Source organism: Moschus berezovskii, chromosome 21 (assembly GCF_049115385.1).
Source record: "Moschus berezovskii isolate FMDL1 chromosome 21, NW_MosBer_1.0, whole genome shotgun sequence".
Taxonomy (NCBI): domain Eukaryota; kingdom Metazoa; phylum Chordata; class Mammalia; order Artiodactyla; family Moschidae; genus Moschus; species Moschus berezovskii.
The window spans coordinates 56064977-56083456 of record NC_142480.1 but is presented as its reverse complement, the minus strand read 5'-3'; the positions used below and the strand labels follow the sequence as shown (position 1 = coordinate 56083456).

The 18480-nt window shown below is 46.5% G+C and overlaps 1 protein-coding gene across 5 annotated transcripts in view; it reads right to left on the bottom strand.

The window, feature by feature from the left end:
• Nucleotides 1-2272: 2272 nt before the first annotated feature.
• Nucleotides 2273-18480, bottom strand: part of CHD2 (chromodomain helicase DNA binding protein 2) — a 112552-nt gene continuing 96344 nt past the window's right edge. For all 5 annotated transcript variants that reach the window (XM_055417732.2, XM_088829684.1, XM_055417735.2 and 2 more), the window contains 3 exons: nt 16356-16569; nt 10627-10873; nt 2273-3239 (listed from right to left, as the gene is read on the bottom strand). In XM_055417732.2, coding sequence (XP_055273707.1) covers nt 2906-3239; nt 10627-10873; nt 16356-16569 — 795 coding nt within the window. In that variant the 3' untranslated portion in view covers nt 2273-2905. The remainder of the gene's footprint in view (nt 3240-10626; nt 10874-16355; nt 16570-18480) is intronic.

Below are 18480 nucleotides of genomic sequence, written 5' to 3'. Positions count from 1 at the left end.
CCGCCCCCAGACTAGCCGGGGGCCCACCGCTCCTGCTGACGAGTGGGTTTTGGTCTGTAGATTTCCGTGTCGCTGTGTGAGTTCGTAACTGGGCTGCGTTTGCACCGTGCGCCCTGATGTGGCCCTCAGATATCGGGTTAGAGTGTCTGCAGCACGACGTGAGCGGTGTCCTGGGTTCCTGTCGAGGGTGTAAGGAAGGAATGGCTGAGAGGGGGAGCCGGGGCAGCGGCCGATGGGACCAGTCTGGGGTTACCGCGTCCTCGGCGGGGATGCGAGCACACACATCAATCCGTGCTCCTGTTCAGGTTCTCGGTGGCGCTAACTCTCCTCTTCCTTGGCCCATGTTCTTTCTACCTAGTAACTACATCCTTCAGAGCCAGTCTCCATGGAAAACCATCCTCAGAGACTCGGAGGCACCTTCTCCCATCCAGGAGTGAGAGAATTCCTATCTGTGCAAATTTCTGGTTTTGACAGAAGCATACACTATTCATACTGACTGACAATGAGGAAATGCTTTCTTTCTCCCAACCCACTCTGCAAACACACTCCGGCGCCTAAAGCAGATGCTTCTGTGAGGATACTGTACTTTCTGTAATCAACTTAACACTGATCTGGCTGATGCTGCCTTTCGCTGCAGCATATGGCACTGAAGTCCTGCATGTGAGCAAGAGGAAGCTCCTCTCTCCTCATGATGAGACATCTTTGGGAATAACTCACAGCTCCTATCAACAACTTCAGAGGGAAAAAAAACCTTGAGCTCTGAAATGCAGGCCCTGCCAGTCCTCCCCTGGCCCCTCTAACTGAAAGGATCACGACCTGACCTCCTACAGGGGAAGCCGGGCTGGGGCCTGCTCTGCGGACCCTCACGGCCCGTTGATGGCTTGGGGACCTGCAAGTCGGCCTGCCCTTCCTTTCTGGCCTGGGCAAGACTGGCACGGGTACTGTCAGTACTGCCGGCAGGGAACCCAACCCAAGCAGAGGCACAGTTTCCTATCTCCCCCACACAGCAGTCACGCACGGCCCCGGTGGGGTGACTGTGGCTGGGGCTCCACTGTGGTCCCCTGGGCTGTGCTCCTGGCATGCACTCTACAAGCCCAGGCTGAACAACCCCAAGTACAAGGAGAAATGGACCAGGAGGTGCTGAGCCCACAGGGCTCCCCACACCAGCTGTACAGAACCAGCCCCTCCTGAGGACCTCGGCACAGGCGAGCTGAAGACGCTCTGGGGAGCAGAGAGCGAGAGCCCCCCAGAGCCCCCCCGCTTCACCGTGTGAGGCGGCAGTAAAGGCATGAGTGGTGCTGCCCGGGCACCGGCAAGTCAGTGATGGTGATTCATGGAGTTCCATGGAGAGAAGCAATTAGTGTGTGGAGTGTAACCCTGTGTACACCAAGGGAAGGGTTTCCACCAGCTTTGAGCCTGGAAACTCATGGGCTCATTGCACGTTCAAGTCAGTTCTGTCTCCGTCTAGAAAGGCCTCTGGATACTCTAACAATACTGGCGAATTACATTTAAGGTGAACAGAACGGAAGGCCCCAGAACCAGGAGTTCTGAGTCCGCTTAATCACTGCAGCTAACCTGCCTCGCACCCCGCCCTCTAGTCCAGCTCTTCCTATCTATAGCTCAGTCCCCTGTCCTTGAAGGCATCCAGCTTTGGGGGAAGAAATAAACTTAGGTTTACACTTAGCTCGACCTCATCCTAAACGATACTGAGCTCAGTTCTAATGATCTCCAACCAGCAGTGGCAGCCTGTTCACCCAGGGAGTCGCTGATTTGTGTCTGGCCACCCAACGCACGAGTGGCAGGAGATGCGTGATTTCATGAATCCTCCTTCCTCAGGTTGTGCAAAGGGAACCAAGATGAGCTGCAGATGGTAACCCACCGCCGCATGGACCATACCACCAACCCCCCACCTCCAGGCTGGGAAACCCATCCACCTCCCTCCCCAATGCCCTGCCCGGGTGCCACCAGCACCCAGCCAGGCACAAGCCTGCTCCCGCCCCCTCCTCTCCAGTCATCACTTGGTGTGGGACCAGGTGGAGCCCTGGTCACGTGCCCACCCCAGCCCCAGCCCCTGCCCCACCCTGCACTGCACTCAAGGCCACTCCCAGGCAAACCAGCCCCCACCCACTTCAGCACTGAACCACTACCTTCCATGGGGGAGGGATTGGGGGAGGGGGAGTTGGGGATGGAGGTGGGGGATGGGGGGTTGGGAGGATGGGGGGTGTGGGATGTGGTAAAGGAGGCCCACGCAGGAGACCACACCTCTGAGACACACAGTGTGGGGAAATTTAGTGTTGCTGGGAAGAGGCCATGGAGGAGGTGGCTCCCCACCTGCCGCCCCACAGCTGTCAGTGAGGCTGAAGTGTCACTTCTCCCAAGGACACATCTGAGGGGGTACCTGCTCCCCTGCAAGTCCTGTGGTGCGAGACCCCACCCACACGTCCCCTCACCCCGTCAGCAGCATCTGTCTCATCAGAGTGCACCAGACCCCGTGTGTCCAGCGGGTCCCAGCAGCCTTCATGCACACCTGCCTTCCCCGACCCCGCACTGAGGTCCAAGGCGACAAAACATTCACGACTCTTAAGACCTCTCCTGCCTTCACTGGGAAACAGCCCGTGAAGCTGGTTGACAAAAGCATCACCGCTTCCTCCTGGCACCCATCTGAGTGGGAGGCCAGGACCAGGCCAGAATGTGATGGGTGCCCAAGTGCAGGAGGGGGTGACCCAGATCAAAGCCGGACTGAGCCAAAGGCCCCCACGCTCTGAGTGCCCCTCAGCAGCAGGCTGACAGCAGCCCTGCGTCCAGAAATGCCCTCTCGGGTCTGGGTAACCGGCTCCTGTGGATCAGACCAAAGACGTCCAGGTGCTTCATGACGCTCGTGCTCCCCTGCTTTCCAAGTGGTCCTTTATGTTTTCCTAACATTCCAGTTATAATCTGGGTTGTTTTTCTGTTCTAGTGATCTCTCCAAAGGAGACCGATGATCCAGGGGTGACTTGGAATCGTGAGGAGATTTCTGAGAAGGGGGCGAGCGAGGATCTGAGACTGCGGGATGCAGCGGGGGTAGGGGCTGTTTATACTCCCCCAGTTTGTCTGTGTGGAAAGAGCGGTGATGGTCCGAGGGCCCCTGGCCATGGTAGCCCATAGGGGGTCGGTGATCAGACATTCGTCGGAAATCCTGCTGGTGGTAATTTTGAGGCCTAAATTCATCCGATCGCCTCCGCTTAGAGTCATGATGGTGCCTAAAATAGAGACAGGAGAATCAAGTGAAGACCAAGGCTGGATTCCACGCCTCCTCCGTCATCCACTGGCTCTTCCTTATGCTGGAGGACACTTCCAGGGACTTAGAGCAAACACTTACATTACTAGAACTAAAAAAAAACCCAAAATCAAAACCAAACTAAAGTAGTAACAAAGGGCCATTTTATACTTATTGGCAAAACACAGCCCATGAAATGACATGAGCCTCATCAAGTCTGCAATGAAACAAGTACAAACTTGACTCACTGATGGCTTTGTAAACTCACATTCCCTTCAGGAAAACTGGCAGGATCTACAAACACTCTCATGCTTCTTAATGCAGCCCAGGAGAAAAAGAGCCACAGAAATTATTTTCTAAATTATTAGTAACAGCAAAAACTCAAGCAACCTAGATATTCAACAATAAGTGCAGGGTTAATTACTTTCAAACAGACTCAGTGTGAAGAATATTAAGATTTCTAGTGGGGACTATGGCAAACTGCTGGTTATACTGTTAACAGAGAAGCTGTAAAGTCGACAACAATCCCCAACTCGAGAACGGGCAAAGGACTTGAACAGACACTTCTCCAAAAGAGATACACAAACGGCTCCAAAGTACATGAAAAGATGCTCAACGTCTTTAATGATCATTAATCACTAGGTAAATGCAAGTCAAAACTACCGTTAGGATGGCTACATTCAGAACACTGAAAATAAATGTTGGTGAAAATGTGGGAAAATTGCGATTCTCATACATAGTTGGTTGGGACTATAAAATAGTTCATCTCTAGTGGAAAACAGTTTGGTGGTTCCTTAAAAGTTAAACATAGAACTACCATATGACTAACAACTCCAATCCTAGGTAAATAACCCCAAAGCATTGAGAACATATATTCAAACAAACACATACCATGCTCACAGTAGCACTATTCACAATAACCAAAAGGCAGAAAAACTCAAATGTCTATTAATGAATGAATGGATAAACAAAGTGGAGAATGTATTCAGTTGGTGCAAAAGTAACTCTGGTTTTGCACTGTTGAACTTTGCCATTTGATGCTGAAATACATTCTTAAACAAATGTATTTATGTAATACATCATGTTAATGTGCATTTCTCACTTCACTTTTTTTGTTAATGACATATTACTTGCTGTTTATTTTAGACTACAGAAATGATGTTAGACAAAAAAGCAAATTTGCATGAGTTTCTTAATGAATTCAAAATGGGTCGTAAAGCAGCAGAGACAACTCACATCAGCAACGCATTTGGCCCAGAAACTGCTAATGAATGTACAGTGCAGTGGTGGTTCAAGAAGTTTTGCAAAGGAGTTGAGAGCCTCAAGGGTGAGGAGTGGAGTGGCTGGCCACTGGAAATCGATGACGACCCATTGAAAGCAATCACTGAAGATGGTCCTCTTGTAACTATACAAGAAGTTGCCAAAGAACTCAACATCGACCATTCCGTGGTCATTCGGCACATGAAGCAAATTGGAAAGGTGAAAAAGCTCAGTAAGTGGGTGCCTCATTAGCTGACTACAAATGAAAACAATTGTTGTTTTTCTATAAAACATCGATCCATTTCTCAGACTGTGACGTGTGATGAAAAGTGGATTTTACAAGACAACCAGCGACAACCAGTTCAGGGGTTGGACTACGAAGCAGCTCCAAAGCACTTCCCAAAGCCAAACTCTCACCAAACAAAGGTTGTGGTCACTGTTTGGCGGTCTACTGCCCACCTGATCCACTAGAGCTTTCTGAATCCCAGCGAAACCATTACAGCTGAGAAGTACGCTCAGCAAGTCAATGAGATGTACCAAAAACTGCTACACTTGCAGCTGGTACTGGTCAACAGAAAAATGAGCCCAATTCTTCTCCACAACAACACCTGACCACAGGTCACACAACCAACGCTTCCAAAGCTGAATGAAATGTTGCCTCATCTGCCACATTCACCTAACCTCTCGCCAACTGACTACCACTTCCTTCAGGCATCTCAACAACTCTTTGTAGGCAAAATGCTTTCACAACTAGGAGGCACAAAATGCTTTCCAAGAGTTCACTGAATCCCACAGCACAGATTTTTATGCTACAGGAATAAACAAACTTATATCTCATTGGAAAACATGTGTTGATTGTAATGGTTCCTGTTTTAAGAAAGATGTGTTTGAGCCTAGTTAGAGTGATTTAAAATTCACAGTCTGAAACAACAATTACTTTTCTATCAACCTAATATATACACTGGAATATCATTCACCCATGAAAAGAACTGAACTACTGATACATGGTACAATGTGAATGAATCTCTAAAACACCATGTTAAACATCTGAAAAATGCCAACCGTAAAAAGCCACATATTGTATGATCCCATCTATGCAAACGATCCAGACTCAGCGAGTCCACAGAAACAGAAGGCAGAAGACGCGGTCGCTGGGAGCCAGGCAGAGAGAAGAAGGGGCGGGACGACTCAGTGGTCAGAATTTTCTTTAAGGTGATGAACGTGTTTTGGAACTTGACAGAGGTGGTGGCTGCAACACTGTGAAGGTACTAAATACATGTCCCTGAATTGTTCACTTTAAAATAATTCACTTCTGCCAGTTTCACCTGAATGAAAACAGGAGGAGGGGAGAGGACGAGAGGGAGGGAGGGAAGGGGAGGCAGACCGCCCAGGTTCCCGCCAAGACGGCCTAACAGGGACTATACTGACTGCTGAAACCGTCAGAAAGGGACGAAACGTGTGGACAACGGTTACCACGACAGCAGGTGTCAGGGAGGAAAGAACAGCGTTCCCGATGGGATGAGAAACGAATGAGGTGAGTCTCACAAGCACCCAGCTCAGCAGAAGCCCAGGCTTCCTGAGATGGGGCGGGGGCATCAACACAGCTGGAGTTCAAGAGAAGAAAGTTCTGCAGAGAAAGGAGCTCAAAGAGCAGCAAAGGTGTCCCCTTGGGTGTCTAGCTGGATAAGGCTCAGGCTGTGTGTGTGACAAGACTATCCACGGGCCAGGGGATAAACAGAAGGACATGACATGCCTGCGCCCTGTGCTCACACGGGGCTGGGGCAGCACCTGCTCTCTTCTCACCAACCAGGCTGGACACCTCCCGCTCCAAGGGGCACTGGGCAAACACCATGAGGGGCCTCGCCTTGGGTGGGAAACCATGTGCCCTCACCTCAGCACTGCTCCAGTTCTGCCTAATAAGTTCCACCAGCAAGATCTTAAAGAATCAAACTGTTCCCAAGTAACTAAACTGCTTCTGGACAAAACTCCAGAACATTTATAGGAAGACAAAAATACCTAGCACTTAACTAGGTATCTAATCAAAAATTATCAGGCATAGAGAAATAAAAGCAAAAATAAGCAAATGGGACCTCATCAAACTTAAAAGTTCTTGGATAGCAAAGAAAACCATAAGCAAAACAAAAATCAAGCTATGGAATGGGAGAAAATATCAGCAGACAATGCCACGAACAAGGATTTAATCTCCAAAATACACCAACAGCTCACACAACTCAGTAACAAAAAAACAAACTCTGTCCAAAGATGGGCAGAGGGACTTCCTTGGGGGTCCAATAATTAAGACTTCATGTTCCGATGCAGGCAGTGCAGATTCGATCCTTGGTCAGGGAGCGAAGATCCCATGTGTTGCAAGGCCAAAAACCAGGACACAACAAACTCAATAAAGACTTTAAAACAATGGTCCATATTTAAAAAAAAAAAAAAAAAGAACCTTAAAAAATGGGTAGACTAAACAGATATTTCTTCAAAAAAGACACATGGATGAGAAGATACTTAACACTGCTAATTATTAGAGAAACACAAATCACAGCTACAATGGATCTCACCTTACACTGGTCAGAATGGCTGCCATTAGAAAGTCTACAAATAACAAAGTGTTGGAGAGGGTGTGGAGAAAGGGAACCCTTTTTATACTTTATTAGTGGGAATATAAATACATACAGCCACTATGGAAAAAAGTATTGAGGTTCCTTAAAAAACTGAAAATAGAGTTGCCATATGATCCAGCAATCCCACTCCTGGGCATGTGTCTGAACAAAACTCCAATTTGAAAAGATACACCCCTATGTTTACAGCAGCACTATTTATAATAGTCAAGACATGGAAACAAATGTTCATGGACAGATAAATGAATAAAAGAGATGCGGTGCACATATACAATGGAATGCTACTTTCAACTATAAAAAAAAAAATGTCATTGGCTGCAATATGGATAAACCTAGATAATATACTAAGTGAAGTCAAGTCAGAAAGATATCATATGATTATCACTTCGTTTACATGTGGAATTTTAAAAAATGATTCAAAAGAACTTATTTACAAAACAGAGACTCAGATGTAGAAAAACTTACAGTTACCAAAGGGGAAAGGATGTAGGGGAGGAGTAAATCAGGAGTTTGGGATTAGTAGATACAAACTTCAGTTCAGTTCAGTTCAGTTCAGTCGCTCAGTCGTGTCCGACTCTCCGCGACCCCATGAATCACAGCACGCCAGGCCTCCCTGTCCATCACCAACTCCCGGAGTACACTCAAACTCATGTCCACAGAGTCGGTGATGCCATCCAGCCATCTCATTCTCCGTCGTCCCCTTCTCCTCCCGCCCCCAACCTTTCCAAGCATCAGAGTCTTTTCCAGTGAGTCAACTCGTCTCATGAGGTGGCCAAAGTATTGGAGTTTCAGCTTTAGCCTCAGTCCCTCCAATGAACATCCAGGATTGATCTCCTTTAGAATGGACTGGTTGGATCTCCTTGCAGTATAAGGGACTCTCAAGAGTCTTCTCCAACACCACAGTTCAAAAGCATCGATTCTTCGGCGATCAGCTTTCTTCACAGTCCAACTCTCACATCCATACATGACCACGGGAAAAACCATTGCCTTGACTAGACGGACCTTGGTCGGCAAAGTAATGTCTCTGCTTTTTAATATACTATCAAGGTTGGTCATAACTTTCCTTCCAAGGAGCAAGCGTCTTTTAATTTCATGGCTGCAATCAGCATCTGCAGTGATTTTGGATCCCAAAAAAACAAAGTCTGACACTGTTTCCACTGTTTTTCCATCTATTTCCCATGAAGTGATGGGACCAGATGCCATGATCTTTGTTTTCTGAATGTTGAGCTTCAAGCCAACCTTTTCACTCTCCTCTTTCACTTTCATCAAGAGGCTTTTGAGTTCCTCTTCACTTTCTGCCATAAGGGTAGTGTCATCTGCATATCTGAGGTTATTGATATTTCTCCCAGCAATCTTGATTCCAGCTTGTGCTTTTTCCAGCCCAGCGTTCCTCATGATGTACTCTGCATATAAGTTAAATAAGCAAGGTGACAATATACAACCTTGACGCACTCCTTTTCCTATTTGGAACCAGTCTGTTGTTCCATGACCGGTTCTAACTGTTGCTTCCTGACCTGCATACAGGTTTCTCAAGAGGCAGGTCAGGTGGTCTGGGATTCCCATCTCTTTCAGAATGTTCCACAGTTTATTGTGATCCACACAGTCAAAGGCTTTGGCATAGTCAATGAAGCAGAAATAGATGTTTTTCTGAAACTCTCTTGCTTTCTCCATGATCCAGCGGATGTTGGCAATTTGATCTCTGGTGCAAACTACTATATACAAAAATAGATAAACAACAAGGTCCTACTGGATAGCTCAAGGAACTATATTCAATATTCTATAATAAACCAAATGGAAAAGAATATGAAACAGAACAGAACCAGGAAAATAAGACCTATAGCGAGGCAATAAATCAACTGAAACTGACCCAAATGAAAAAAATTAGCAGAAAAGGATAGAAAACCATTTTTAAATTTTATACCAGATTTCAAAACGTCAAAGACAGGCATGATTAAAAAAAGACAAAGGAACAGAAACTATCCAAATGAAACAGAGAAAACACAATTAAAAAAAACACAGCACCAGTGAACTGTGAGACAAATGTATAACCGGAATCTTCACAAGAGTGAGGGAACAGAATAAAGTATTCAAATAAATAATCATAAAAAAATTTCCAAATTTGATAAAATGATAAATGTGCAGCTCCAAGAATTCCCAAGCATAAGAAACATCCGGAAAAATACACCATGGCACATTATAATCAAACTGCTAAAAACCAGTGGTGAAGAAAAAGACACATTATGCAAAGAGGAATAAAGATGACAGATTTTTCATCAGAAATGATACAAGTAGAAAGTAGATGAACATCATTAAAGTACTGAAATAAAGTGTCAATCTATAAATTTATACCCAACAGAAAATATTTCTGATAAGTGAAGACAAAATGAAAACTTTTTCAGACATACAAATGCTAAAAGAATTTATCACCAGCAGACCCACACTAAAACAAAAGTCCCTCAGGCAGAAGAAAAATGATGCAATATGGAAATACAGAGCTACACAAAACAATGCAGGGCAAATGCCCACTGGAGCCACACAAGAGGATACAGAAGCGACTTCCTAACAGAGGCAGCTGCTGCTTAGCCACAGCTGCTATCCTAAAAGCAGCCTGCTGTCACTAGCTCTTCCAAAAAGAAGGTGGGACATGGAGATGTTCATGTGAAAGTTTCCTATGTTAAATTCAAGGTGCAGCCAGAGCCTGTCTTTAGCCTAGGGGAAACTGAAGCTCCTAGGAAGTTAAAATACAGCTAAGTCCTGAAATTAAAGAGAGAAAACCCCTTTAGCCCTTCCTAACTCTCACAACTACTCTCACAGAAGCTGGTCCATCATAACATGATATCATGGCTGCAGAGAAGGGATGACTTGGAAAGGCTCTGACCCTTGAACTGCAGCTCCTGGCGTACCACAGGCTGGGTCCCGCCTGGTGTGGCCAAGAGCCTAGTACAGAGCTTCACCATTCTGACTGCTGATCCTAGCATTTTATGGCTACCCATTCTCTAGACTTTCTCAAAGGCAGCAAACTCTCCCTATACAAGTGTGATGATGAAACCACAGGTGGCTCCCTGACCCCGAGAATGAAACTTAAAACCTGTAACGTGGCATTTGAGGCCCCTCCACCACCCAACCTGTCATCTTCGGGATGGGCACCCCATCCTAGAGGCCCATCCTTGCCCTGGCCCTGTGATGTCTATTCTCTCTCTGCTTAACTGACTCTCTACGGCCTCAAGCCTCCTCTCTTCCTCAGCCCTCACGAAAAACTCAAAAACCCCTTCTTTCATCCACCCATCCCTCGGCACTCAGCACCGGCTGCACTGTAACTTCTCCCCAGCACTCGGAAGACGCCGCGGTGGCAGAACACGGGACCAGACTTGGGACCGTGCGCGGCACACAGTGAGCAGGAGCGTCTGAGGGAGGAGAGCGTTAGTCCGCGCTGCCTGTCCCCGCTTCCGAGCCGAGAGCCGTGCCCGTGCCTGCGGCCCCACACACCTGTCATAGTAGTCCCTGTGCCCCCGGTGGTCTCGGTCGCTGCTGTACTGGTCGTAAGGTCTCTTTCTCGATAGGTTGTTGGGGCGGTAGCTCCCCGAACGGTGGGCGTCCATGTGCCGCCGGTCCCCATAATGGTGGTCCTTGTACCAGTGCTGTTCATACTGATGGTGCCTGTCACTCCCCCAGGGCGGATTGTTACTGCCACCACCATAGTTGAACTTTCTTTCCCGCTGCCAGTCGCCTCGATCTGCAAGAAAGTAATAATCCTATGACTGCAAGAAATGGCTGCATTTCATTTTCACTGAAGTTTAAACTGGGAAGGGCTGACACATGCGGCAAACAGACACTCCATTTCCTCCTCCTTGGCCTCTGTGCCTCTGGTTATCAAATAAGTAATGAGTCCCAACATTCTTTCCCAAAATGTTTAAGGCAAAAGAAAATTTAACACCTTTCTCCTTCTGTAATCTTAAAAACTACTGCTTTTTGTTTTTCCTTCCTTTTTTTTCCTTTTACTGCTTTTCATTTTCTATCTGCTTACCTTCCTATCCAGAGCAGACTTTTAAAATGAGATCTCACTAAAGCAAACAAAACCCAACAACAACAACAAAAACCCAACACCAAGCAATTATTTGGGAAAAGGCACTGCTGAGTCTCACAGCCACAAGGTAATACCTCTGTTTGTACCGCTAAGGCTTATCTGCCTGCTGGCACCGTCGGCTACGCCTGGTCCCCGGACACCTTGCCAGACCATACCTACTGAGGCTACTCTTCTTCCTCAGCCCACACCAATTGCTTGCACTCCTGTAAAAAGCGATTCCTCTACTCTGGATTCTGTATCTCTCAAGGATGGGAGCCAAACTGCAGTTTGTTTTAGATTCTGTAAGCCTCCCTTTTTTCCTGAGGTGAAGAATCACTTATGAATTCTAAAAGGCAGTGAAAACACAGAAGTCCAGGAAAGGAGGCTTAACTGGGTTGAAATGTGGTCCCCAAAACGTAGAGCCAGTTGGAGCCTCTCAGTGTGACTTTAGTTGAAAACAGGGTCTCTGAAGTTATAGTGACGGACCCTGACTTGAGATCATCTTGGACTTACATTGGGCCCTAAATCCGGTTTGGGACAAAGAGACACACAGAGGAAGGCCGCGGAGAGGGGGACGGAGGCTGGAGCAACGCAGCCAGAAGCCTGAACGCCGCGGCTCACTGGCAGGCGCTACAGGCCAGGGCAGTGTCGCACAGGCGCGTTCTCAGGCCTTACACAAGGAGCCAACCCTGCTGACACCATGATCCCAGAGCTCTGCCTCCAAACGCAGCCAGAAGCCTGAACGCCGCGGCTCACTGGCAGGTGCTGCAGGCCAGGGCAGTGTCACACAGGCGCGTCCTCAGGCCTTACACAAGGAGCCAACCCTGCTGACACCGTGATCCCAGAGCTCTGCCTCCAAAACGGACAGAACGTATTTCTGCTCTTTTAAACCACCTAGTTTGCAGTACTGTGTTACAACAATCTTAGGAAACTAACACAGAGGCTTAACTAGCAGGAACTGAGGCCTCAGGGGACACCCATCTTCCTGCTACAATCTGTTCAGATCAAAGACATGCCTCCAACTAAGCCTCTCTCTACTCCTTCTGTTGGCCTTCCAGCATTCTTCTACAAAGCCAAAGAATAATTCCATCAAGGAACCTGTTTGGCTTAGAAATTCAGACCATCAAAATAATATGCAGTCAACCAGTGGCTTAACTTCACTGCTGACCCAGGGTGGAGCAGACCAGGGGACCAAGAAGTAAAAAACTTTTGATTATTCAACCAAAGAACCAACAAACAACAAAAAGACACACCTTCGCAACATGAAAGGATCGTCTGAAGCCATCTTCAAATAGAAGATGGAACCTTCTATTTTGAAATAGAAGGCTTCAAAAGGGTGTCAAGGTATGTGGTATAGTAGATGCTTAAAACTCAAGCCAAGTCATTTATTTCCAGAGAAAGTAAAACAGTGCTTTTCTTCCTTCTTGAACCCTCCATGGGGGAAGGATCACTGGTTGGGAAGTACTGACTATCAAGGAGCGGGGTGAGCAATCCAAAGTTTTAAAGACTACAAGTTTAATAAGAAGAGTTCTTTCTAAGGATCAGAATATAAAATCAGTGACCTCACAGTCTAATCCCAAGAGGAAAAAAAAACACAGTAAAACTGATAAGGCTGCATCTAAGAACATGGAAATATTTTCCAACCATGTTACTGTACAGTCATTCCTTACCCCACCAATAAAATGGAGATCAATTAATTGAACTAAGGTTTTTAGGATTAATAGATATGGAACTTTGCTTCTAGGTAATAACTTAAGAGTAACTACTTCAGAATTACACCCTGCCAAAAACAATTAGAAAATGTCAGATAAACAGAAAATAATCTGCTTAAAGACATCAAAGAGCAGTCCAAGCAATAAAGACTAGAAGAGGTAAGATTCCGAAGAGCAAAAAACCAACGAGGTAGCGAGAGTTGACTTCTGCGGAAGTCACCGCAGTGCACTGGGGAAATCTGTGGTTCTGAGCCTGGGAAAGAAGATCTGGGCTTTTCCCAGCAAAGAACCACTGCTGGAGAAACAGAGCCACAAGCAGAGCCCTTGGTGGTCTTTCCAGGCGAAAGGGACACTGGAGACTCGAGGGATTCCAAACACACAGCCAGTTTTCCCTTACAATATCTGCTGAATCTGCAGGGAGCAGAAAGCTAAAAAGCTAAGCTGGAGACCTTCTGACAAGCAGAGCAGTTGAGGGTGGTGTCACAGTGCCAGGTAAACCAAGATCCGAGTTAACAGCTGCCAGTGGGGACAGGCACCGCGTGCAGCAGGCCCTCTGCCAAGCACCCTGGAGGGCCAAGCCCCAGAAACAGGGGAGAAAAGGAGGCCCAGATCACTCATTAGTGGCAGTGATCGCCTCCCACTCTGTGTGACTGGGGAGGAAAGAGTAAATCCTCTCTGGGGCAAAGTGACATCGTCTGGAGCTTGTACAATTTTTAAAACACACTGCCTGCCATTTAATCAAAAATAACTAGGCACGCTAAAAGACAGGGCTGTATGACTGAAAACCAAGGGGGAAAAGAAAACATACAAAATGGCTCACAGTAATTCAGATATTAGAGTTAGCGGTCAAGAATTTTTAAATATCTACAGTTAATGTGTTTCAAATAAGAAGAAAAGATGGAGAACATCGATTTCTCTAAAGGCTTGAGAACTTTACTGGAAGATGAGAATGTACTTTAAAGAAAGAAATCTTAACAAATCCTAACACTGAAGTTTAAAAAGAAACTACAGTGAAATGAAAGTTTACTTCATTTTGATTATTATGGAACATTTGACTCTCTGTAAAATGTAATACTATGCTTCCATATATACCAGTGGCTCCCAATCTTTTTGGCACCAGGGACTGGTTATGTGGAAGACAGTTTTTCCATGGACTGGGGAGAAGCTTTGGTTTGGGGATGATTCAAGCGCACCACACTTACTGTGCGCTTAATTTCTTTTATTACATCAGCTCTACCTCAGATCATCAGGCATGAGATCCTGGAGGTTGGTGGCCCCTGATGTATACTATATTCTTTTAAGATTCTGCTCTATATGCTTTTTTCTTATTATTTTTATCTTTAAAAGTAATTCATTGTAACCAGTGAAGTAACAGATAATGGAGAAATTAATTTCCTCTAATCCTCTCACATTTTACCAGCCTAGAAGAAAAACAAAGAAAAGGAAGTGTTAATTGCTCAGTTGTATCCGACTCTTTGGGACCCCATGGACTCTAGCCCACCAGGCTCCTCTGTCCATGGGCTTCACCAGGCAAGAATACTGGAGTGGGCTGCCATTTCTTTCTCCAGGGGATCTTTCTGACCCAGGGACCAAACCTGGGTCTCCTGCGTTGCAGGCGGATTCTTTACTGTGTGGGCCACCAGGTCTAAGGTAATTGCTGTTGTGCATATGCTCTCACATCTTTCTCTCTGCTTACGCAAATACATTATCCAAATATGTATGATGGGAAGCAGCTGGGTGGTTCCTCGAAAAGTGAAACTCAGAATTATGACATGACCAAGCAATTCCACATTCCGACGGGGGAGCCTGGTGGGCTGCCGTCTATGGGGTCACACAGAGTCGGACACGACTGAAGTGACTTAGCAGCAGCAGCAGCAGCAGCAGCAGCTATACACCTAAAAGAACTGAAAACAGGTACTCAAATAATTGCCTACAAATGTGCCGCTGCCGCCGCCAAGTCACCTCACTCATGTCCGACTCTGTGCGACCCCATAGACGGAAGCCCACCAGGCTCCGCCGTCCCTGGGATTCTCCAGGCAAGAACACTGGAGTGGGTTGCCACTACCTTCTCCAATGTGTGAAAGTGAAAAGTGAAAGTCGCTCAGTCGTGTCCAACCAGTAGCAACCCCATGGACTGCAGCCCACTAGGCTCCTCGGTCCATGCGATTCTCCAGGCAAGAGTACTGGAGTGGCTTGCCATTGCCTTCTCCGCTACAAATGTGCACAGCAGTACAATTCTCAACAGCCACAAAGCGAAACCCAGATGCCCAACAACCAATGAAAGGACAAACTGCAGTCTAACCACACAATGGTGTATTATTCAGCCACAAACAGGAATCGAGTACCAACGCCTGCCACAGGGACAGACCTTGGAAACCAGATGCCCCATGGAAAGTCCAACACATATGAGTCTGTGTGAGGCCATTAACACAAAGAATCCAGAACAAGTAAATCCACAGAGACTGTGGCAGTCACGAGCTGGGGAAAGGGCAAAATGAAGAGTGTTTTCTCTCTGGGATGATCAAAATGCTCTGGCACTTGATACGGGTGGTGGTTACACAACAACATTGTGAATGTTCTAAATGTCACTAAACTGTTCATTTAAAATGGTTACATTCCTTTACATTATGTGACTTTCACCCTAGTTAAGGTTAAACACACATGCCACAGAGGTTCTGTGGTGCTCGCTGCTGCTTTTTTTTCCTCCCAATTTTGACTTTCATTTATAAAGCAACTCATTTTTTTAAATAACTGCTAATAATACAGAGTATAAATGCCCTATTATTCATCTAATCATCTTTTCATTAGTGGGAAGTCAGTTTATTTCTAGCTTCTTGCCATTATAAGGCTACAACAGCACCCTCACCGTACACACACGTGTTTGCATTTCTACAGGACAGACTCCCAGAAAATGGGCCTCTGTATTTAGATACTCCAGACCATTTTCTGGAGTAGCAAGTCACACTCTTAGGAATTTGTGTGAATTTCACCCTGTAATTTTTGCTGATCTGAACGGGTTAAAAAAATGGTAACTTACTGTTACTTTAATGTACATTTCCCTAGCAGTGATACTGTTCATCTTGTCCTACTGGCCATCTGAGTCTCCTCTTCCAAATGAATTCTCCATCGCTAACCTTTGCCCATTTTTGTATTTGGTCGTCTGGCTGTTATGTTTCTCAATATTTGCAGTCTTACCATTTAACTCTCACATACAATGTAAACGGTTTCCCTCAGTCTCTCATTTGTCTTTTGTTTACGTGTTGAGTTATGTTCTTCCTAAGTCTTTTGGATCTTTATTTCGTGTATTATTTCACTGAGGAAAAGAGCGGACAGTAAAGCGACAGAAAGGAATCAAGCACAAAGGTCAGGCTCCTGTCTTTGGAAAAGAAAACAATTCTCTTGTCACCTCTTCTTAAATAAACCTCCATGGAACGACTCACCTGCATTACTAAAGTGTCTCTTGTTGGGGTGATTGTAGTTGTCTCTGGGGTGTCCGTGCATCTGTGGGCCATGAGAGGCAGGCAAGTGAGGCTTCTGTGGGTGAAGGTTGTGCGGGGTGTGGGGCTGAGACATCAGGGAGTCACGGCTGGAACCCGAGGCCTCTGGTCGAAATGGTTTCTTACCACCAATCACATCCTCTTTCTTCTTCTGCTCCTGGAGAGTAAAAGGAAACCAAAGACCCTCAGGATCCCAGGCGCAATTCCCAAGAACAGTATAAAGATCATCACCTTTAAACATTTCCCTCGATTTCTGACAAGTCCCTCTCGGCTTCCCTGCTGCTTAATATCTTCTTAAGAAAAAATGCTCATAAACTCCACTGAGCTCCAGGGCATGAAAACCCTCACAGGGCTCCATCCGCTGCTGCATCTACTAGCCCCTCACTGTAAGGAAGCCAGTCTCCATGACCTGCGGCTGTCAAAACCTGGGCCGGGCTGCTGGCTGTCGCTGCCTGGGCTGAGGAACAGGTGCCAGGCTGTCAGCCCTCCTGGAGGCTGCTCTTGGGCCACGTGAAACCAGAACCACCAACCTCCTGATTGGTCCAGTGGGAACTGGTTCCCATGCCAAAGTCATCACACTAAACATCTAAGTAACATCACATGCCTACCACACAAATGAACTATTCAAAATAAAAACATCAGAAAATACAGTAAGGAAAAACTAAGAAATGTGAGGCGACGTGCAACCTCACCACCAAGGGGATTACTGTTACTGGTCAGGCCCGTGTGCGTGTTCACATGTACACACACAGTCGGCCCCCATCCATGGGTGGCGCAGCCCAAGGCCCTCAGTGGGGCCTGACACTGAGGGCAGTGCAGGATCCATGTGCACAACGCTTTCTCCAATGCACGTATGCCTGTGGTGCTTTATGGTATCATTAATATGGATTACCTGCACACAGCACTGCAATGCCGATCTGACGGCCAAGAGGGCTCCCCATGGACTAACACATAGGCAGTGAACACGGTGTGGACATGCTGGACAGAGGGACGGGTCACGGCCCAGACAGGACAGAGCGGGCCGGCACAGGATTTCATCACGTTACGCCAACCCAGGCAGAATGACAACTCACGAACTGTTCACCTCTGGGAGTTTCTACTTAATGTTTTCAGACCCTGACTGCGGTAACCAGACTGTGGAAAGCAAGCCTACAGAGAAGGAGCTCCTGTCTCGTGTGTGTGTGCCCGTGTGTGTGTTTTTAAACAAAAGCAGTCCTCGGCATTTTTTCAGTTAATGTACTGTGAAAATCTTATGTGAATACTTAGTGGATATTACTGTAATATTATATTTATGGCTGAATACTCCCTGATATGGATATATGAAGTCATTTCCACATAAACATATTTCAATCCTTAATTACCTCTTTCAACAAAATTCTTAGAAGAACTGCATGTTTTAGTCTTTCTGTAAATCTTACTGAACTATCCTCCAGAAAGGCTGTGAATGGATACAATAACCCCACCCAGTAGGACCACTAGTTTCATTTTCACCTTAATCTAACTTCTGATAATCTGACTAATGAAGCCCTTTACCCTTTACATCGTAAGTGCAACTTACACTTATCCTAACTTCACCTCTTTCCTAAAGTGCCTTGCCCAACTATTTCATTCCTTACTGGGGCTTTTCCTGACTATTCTTTCAAAGACTTTTCACAATGCATAAAGTTCACGCTAACATTCAGCAAAAATATTACTATAGTATTCCTGAATATTACTGTTCTAACAAATTTTTCCATGTGAAATTAAATTATAAACCACTTGAGGGTGCTGCCCCACAGCTCAAAGCAGTGCTGGCGCAGGACACACCCATGGAACAGGAGACGCTTCTGAGCACCTGCCCTGCACCTGCCCTGACTCCACGTGCTGATGATCCGGCAGAGGATGAGCACCCTTCAGCCCGCAGGCGTTGGCGAGCGGACAGGGTGGTGAAGGAGATGTTGAGTGTTCCTACACTGGCCCTATGTGGCTAACTGGGGGGAGGGCCCACAGGGCATGTCAGCAGATCTGCAAATGGACACACTTGAACAAGGAACGCTGCCCTGCAGCAATGGCCAAATATCTTCGTGCC